Here is a 6,726-nt window from a genome sequence, read left to right on the forward strand (position 1 = left end):
ACTTCAAATGACTAGAGTTTATTTTGACTGCACTAATTCCAATGACTAATAATTTATTGTTCTTGTTCGTGGAGTTATTGAACTGGTATTTGAGATCATGCGCGTGCAGGTGGACATTTCCGTGCAAAAAAATCAATACAAATCAAATCAAATCACATCAAAGAAACAATTTGGGACCTGCAATGTCAATCTAACCGTTTCAGTGAGAAGAATGGACAAGGTGACGTCACACTCGCTCGCTACGTGGATGATTTCCTTAAAGGTTTATAGAGTCCTGTGTGTTTACACCGTAACCATGGAGACACCTCCGTCGTCGGGACGCGAGTTGCTGCTGCGGTGCACTCGTTTAAAAGCGCTTCACTGACGCCCGTCTCATCTGAAGTCTTGGTTTCTACGATATATTTGCCCAAAAGTGCTGAAATGGCGGACGTAAATCAACGTGATGACGTTCCCGAAGAGGTGAGTCGGCTGCGGTGTCATATATATATAGAAATAGAAATATATATATATGCGTGTGTGTGTGTATAATAATAATAATATTTATAAAATCATGTAAATATTATATATTGTGATACAGCGTAGGGGAGACATGCATTGTTCTGCCTGTCACTATACGTGGCTGACATAGATTGAAGAACGAAGCTATTGCTATACCGTCCTATTATGTTATAGAAACAATTGAGCATGCGACAAAGTGGATGAATGAGCCATGTGAAATACAAAAGAAAAGAAATGATAATAATCAGATGAGATGAGATGAGAGATCAAGCTTGCGCTCAAATATTTGTATGCCAATCAAAACACGCAAGTCACTGATGACGGGTACTCGACACACATTTTCAAAGGTCTATATAGAGAACATTTCTTAAAATGTAAAACCAAGTCCAACTGCAATAAACAAATGGAAATGAGAGGAAATCAATAAAAAAAAAAAAGAGAAAGTTACGTGTCACTGCAGAAAAATACAAACGTTGGAGTTTCCCCCCTTTTTTGTTTTGGGATCTTGACACAACAGTGAAGTCTTGGGGGGGGAAAAAGCGCCGCACATATTTTAATTCCACAAATTTTAACAAACAACTAAACCATTGTAGAGGTTTTACTTGTTCAAAACCTGTGTTCTTTGTTAAATAATTCCGTTTCCCCAGTGGGAACTTCCCTCGGAGAAGTCCAAACCCCCCAAAAAAGCCACTAAGCGTTCCAGATCGTTCGTTCTCGTCCTTTTTCAAGGTGATTTTCTGACCTTTCCCCCTATTTAACTCCCACGCTGAGTCCCCTTTCCCTCTTCACTGCCAAGTTTCTGTCTGGGCTACGGGCAGTCAGTAATTACCGCCTGAGATGCAGATTTGATTGGCTGACATGCAATTGGTCGATAAGGGTTTATCACTACTACTACTACTACTAAAAGCTCGTAATGCTGCGCCGCTGAAAATAGGAGCTTCTAAAGACAGTCGAATTTCCAAGCAGTGTTGGGTTTTGTGGACATGGTATGTATGAAACAAACCAAATGCAATTCATAAGCTCAAAGTAAAACGTGCCTTCATCTTTAAGTGGATTCGTATTTTGTCATTCAAATGTCATATTCATCCGCCGCCAAGCAAACAAGGGAGCAAATCCTGAGGTATGGACACAAGGGAATACTCACCATGAACACGGGGTCTCAAATGGAGAATATCACCACCTTGAAAGCTGCATTTGCCCCTCCAAAGAGTCCAGGGGTGAGACTGCGGGGTATGTACATTTCTCTTTTTTTTGGGGGGGGGGGGCAGGCCGCACACTCCAGTCAGTCACATGGCTGAAAGGTTTTCTGCAAACATTGCACTACTACTCACTTTATTTTTTTTCACCTGTTTCGCATATTTAGGCATCAGGTCTGAGCTTTTGGAAAGACGAATTGCCCAGATCATCAAGTAGGTATTAATTACTATTACTCGTGACATCTTCATTTTCCTTGCACCTGTTCAAATGACAATAAAAGCATTGTTATCATAGCTTTCATGTCCTAACTGGAACCTTCATTTCGGCCACATGTGCAATGTAGTGAGATACAAAAATGTTGCCATTGCATTTTTTTGTTACATTGGTATAGAACTGCACTGTACCCAAGGTGTTTTCCAATATTTTGCCCATCTCATTCAAAATTGACTTGAACAATTCTCTCACCCTCCCTCCCGCGACGCTAGTGAGGATAAGCGGTACAGAAAATGAATGAATGAATGAATGAATGAATGAATTCTCTCACCCAGTGAAAATGTAAGTAAGTCCATAGGTATTTTCTGCGTGTCTCTCATTGGACGATTGCCGTTTGGAGGTATACTGCCTCGTAGATCTTCCTTTTAAAAGAAAGTCAAACGGTTTCAATAGGGTTGAGGTCAGGGGATGACTGCGGCCACACCATAGGTTTTCTCCCTTCATACCCGCAGCAGCTAAATCTTCAATGTAAACGAAACATTTTTGCAGAGGTCATTTTGACAGCGTCAGGCACCCAATGAGCTCAATGCATCAGGACCAGTGTCCAGTGGTTTCATTTCGTGAGGCAGTGGACTATTACGCCGTCAGCAGAAGGCCTTCTTGGCCTTTCACCAGTGCATGCATAAGAAAAGTCACTTGCTTATGATCACCTCCTTAAACTGATGTCATTGAATTAGGCTCTGATGGAAAACAAATTTAACATGTGTGAGATATCAGTGAGCTAAACAGACAGAAGGTTCAACATATACAAACAATTCCCAAGAAAAGGTCAAACGCAAATAATTGAACGTAACTTCGATATCCATATACAGTGTAGTCAGCATCCTGTCCAAATATTTGGGGGTTACGTGGAAACTGTTTGATGTTTTTGCAGAGACAAGATTCACGCAGAACGCAACCCGCCGCTTCCCCAAACTGATTTCTCCACCACAACCCAGAGGGATTTTCGAGTTGAGGGATTTGTACCCCAAGCAACAAAAAACAACCGCGTATGTATCCTTGAATAGTCTTTTGAGTGTTATGTACCGGATGTTCATGAGCAGTCGTGCAAGTTCCGCGTTCTTCGCGTTGGAGTTTCAAGACACTTTATACACTTTATAAGAGGGATTCTTTATGGATATCTAAAGTTTGCGTGTTTAGCATTGGAGCAAACGTTGTTTTAGCTTCTGAGAATCATTGTCGTCTGTTTTTTTATTGACCATAGTTGCTTCAAGTAAAAGAGACAATGCGCAACAACAAACGTTGTTTTTTTTTTTTTTACGTTCAACAAGAAATCGACTTTGCGATGCTATCCATCCATTCTCCGTACCGCTTAACCTCACCAGGGTCGCGGGCATGCTGGTGTCTTAGAATTTCTCGTCATCCAGAAAAAGATGACAAACAGTATAAGGTCAGGAGACATCCCAAACAATAGAAGTCTATAAACTAACCAGAAAGCAATTGCTCTTTTTAAATAAAGCAGTTCATGCGCTTCAAAAAGGGAAGCAATAGCAAAACTGTTCTTGCAAGGCTGTCTTCGCGACAGCATGAGGTGTGCCAAATTCGTCACTATCAAGACGAACGCGGACAACTACAATTCTGGAGTAGAATCACCGAGATTGTCAATTGTATTTATTGATCATCTACATATTTCCCAGGTAGACCACTGGTGATTTTGAATGAAGAAACAATGAAAATCCTGATTCTTCATTTTGTTGCTTGCATTTCCAGTTTCATGATTATAAAAGTGAGCAGGCCATCAGCTACTGGAGTGAAAATTACCAGCGGATTCAGGTGCGTTGCGATTGTTCACTGTTTATTTTTGTTGGAATTTCATTGAAAACATTTTTGGTGGTGATTCCAAAAATGAAAAATGTCCCCCCTGGGTGAAAGCTTGTACGTCCTTCCTTTTCTCTGATATGCTGCACCCATGGTACCATCTATTTTTGTGAAAGTCATAACCACAGCAGCTCCGGGAGTGAGACGTGTTTGTGCAGCAAGGTCAAAAGACGGATGATTCGAGACTCCGGTGGAAGATTTCTCCTCCCAATTATTCTCTTTCTGCAGATTCCGCAGCCTCTATACATTCTGAAAAGAAGCCTATCTATCCTAAGCCTATGAGGCTCAGCATGCATTTCAGCATTCCCAAATATTCCTGTTGTTTTGTGTTTCAGGGTGTGAGCGCGGTCGAGAGCCCGAACACACCCTTTCGAAAGTCGGCCCAGTTTTCCACACCCATCGGTGAACAGCGGGAAGACATTGACCCCTTCATTTAGTAATTGTCAAAATGTCTGCTTTTGAAATAAACTTGGACATGAAATAAGATGGTGCTTTTATGCTTCCACTGCTTGCATTTGATGAGAGATTTTTCGAAACTGCAAGTGCATTGTGATACTGGCGCACGTTTTTCCTTTAAAGCACTAAACTTGGGGTATCAAACATTGTTTTGTGGTGGCCCACATCGTACTTTTATGGCTTCCCTCAAAGGGCGTTTCTGTCTGAAAATCACCTCATCGCATTGTTACATATACACGATTGCCCCTGCATTTTCATTGGTGGTATATATGTTTTTAATTTGAAAACATAGCTAATAGGAAAGTGTCCCAATTCATGGTGGAAACAAATGTTTGTACTATATCTAAAAAAATATAAGAAAATCGTAATTTTCACACCCAATTTCGGCGAAGATGATGAGCAGAACCGCATTTAGAAATAAACACGAGGTAGACAGGAGGAAGGACTAGTCTATAGCACCTCTCTCATACAGGATCCACTCTACTTAACCTCTTGTGTTAACCAACGATTCAAGCGCTGGACAGAAAACGCTGCACGCAAGCCTCCCGCGGCAAGAACAGGATCGTGAAGCCTCTCGACCTGTCGACCTTGAATGCAGATTGCGAAACCCAGCAATGTCACTGGCAAATCAAACAGGGCTTTGCCAGTAAATCTCATGTGTTCTGTCAATCGCAGGACAATGCCGGGAGATGCTGATTCTTTCTGAGCACTCGGCAAGGATTAGTGGGCGCTAGCTATGGTGACGAGTCATTTTAGCTTATGTTATGCATATTTTCTGTCAGAACATTAGATGATACCAGAAAGCCCCGGAGACACTTCTTACTTGTTATGTTTTGCATTTTGATTGTATTTATTGTTTGTGCCTGTCTCGATCATGTTAGTTTGGGGGAAGGTGGAAAACCGAAACATCTGCATCTGAAGGCACAATTTTCCAGAGATGAACTATGATTCAAACTTTTCACACTTTTGCCATCTTAAAACCTTCATTTGCTTGCAGTTACAATGTTTACATTCTTGGCATGTGCACGTATAAACATATGCACCACTGACAAACTGAAATAAAGCAAAATGACTCACCCAGCCGGCGAAGAGAAGATTTCTTTTACTTAATTGAGGCCAAGCATTACATTTAGTAACATTGTGTATAAGTGGGTAAACAAGTCCTCCCGTGCACGAGCGAGCACGTGTTGCCTGACGAACAGGAACATGCAGAGCGAGTGAGTCTTTTCACACGAACCCTTGGTAACACGTTGTACTTGACTTTGATTTGTGCGTTTTCCTTTTTTCTTTTTCTTTTTATTCTGACGGCAAAATACATGCGTGGAGTTCATTCTTTGATGCTTACTGGGTGGGCGTGGAAGAAGATTTGCTGGGGTTTCATATGATTTTGACTGAACTTTGGACCCGCTTCACACCGCGGTACCGGCCGGGCAACTTAGCCGAAACAGACTGACCTATCGCGCAGTGTGTGACAGCCAATCAAAAAGGCGCTTGAGCTTTCAGAAATAAATACATTTGCGTAAGCAAGACTCACCGGGCTGGTGGTCTCTGCCAAGCTGTATAAATACAGTGGGTACGGAAAGTTTTGACCCTCATCTATTGAACTTCGGGTGCTGTCCATTTCTTCTGATCATCCTTGAGATGGTTCTGCACCTTCATTGGAGTCCGGCTGTGTTTGATCGTACTGCTTGGACTCGATTAGGAAAGCCACTCACCCGTCTATGCATGTCAGAGCAAAGGAGAATCAGGAGGTCAAAGGAACTGCCTGAAGAGCTCAGAGACGGAATTGTGGCAAGGCACAGATCTGGCCGAGGTTACGAAAAGGTTTCTGCTGCACTTAAGGTTCCGAAGAGCACAGTGGCCTCCGTAATCCTGAAATGGAAGACGCTGAGCTAGAGCTGGCCGTTCGGCCAAAGTGTGCAATTGGGGGAGGAGAGCCTTCTTGAAATGAAGAACCCAAAGGTCACTGTGGCCGAGCTCCGGAGATGCAGTCGGCAGGTGGGGGAAAGTTCTAGAAAGTCAACCATCGCTGCAGCCCTCCACCGTGCGAACGCGTACCTGTGGCCAGAGAGGAAAAAAAAGCAAACCAGAAGGTCTCTTGTCGCTGAAACGCAAGGGTGGTCAATAAATGGGGCGATCGATCATTGTCAACAGTCTCTCTCTCTCTATATATGCGCACCCTCTCCTTTATCATCACGTTACCTTTCTTTGTGGCAGTCTGTTTCTTCCTTGACGATTGTACCGTGTTTATGAGGTTCAATCATAAATAAATAGGGGTATACTGTATGTGGATCTTCAAAACTTGATGCAGGGCCAAAGTTTTCCATTCCCGCGCGTCGCTTTGTGGCCGCCAAAGAGTCGCCAAGTGTCGTTTTTTTTTGCGATTTTCCACTTGAGTCGTACTGGGCCATGTCACTTGGTGCGGTGGGCCTTAACAGCATTTGAGTTCAGAGGTTGACTGTATTATAGATTTAGTAAAGCTGT

General features: G+C 42.7%; 1 protein-coding gene across 2 annotated transcripts; it reads left to right on the top strand.

Annotated features, from left to right (window-relative positions):
- Nucleotides 1-291: 291 nt before the first annotated feature.
- Nucleotides 292-4,270, top strand: spag8 (sperm associated antigen 8). Of its 2 annotated transcripts, XM_061800057.1 has the most exons (6): nt 292-459; nt 1,596-1,728; nt 1,862-1,907; nt 2,843-2,957; nt 3,679-3,741; nt 4,122-4,270. In XM_061800057.1, exons 1-6 carry the CDS (start codon nt 421-423, stop codon nt 4,221-4,223), a joined length of 498 nt encoding a protein of 165 aa, XP_061656041.1. In that variant the 5' UTR covers nt 292-420; the 3' UTR covers nt 4,224-4,270. The 2 variants fall into 2 exon arrangements, with proteins under 2 accessions (XP_061656041.1, XP_061656042.1); XM_061800058.1 differs by lacking the exon at nt 2,843-2,957.
- The last annotated feature ends 2,456 nt before the right edge of the window (nt 4,271-6,726 follow it).

Source organism: Phyllopteryx taeniolatus, chromosome 15 (assembly GCF_024500385.1).
Source record: "Phyllopteryx taeniolatus isolate TA_2022b chromosome 15, UOR_Ptae_1.2, whole genome shotgun sequence".
Classification (NCBI taxonomy): domain Eukaryota; kingdom Metazoa; phylum Chordata; class Actinopteri; order Syngnathiformes; family Syngnathidae; genus Phyllopteryx; species Phyllopteryx taeniolatus.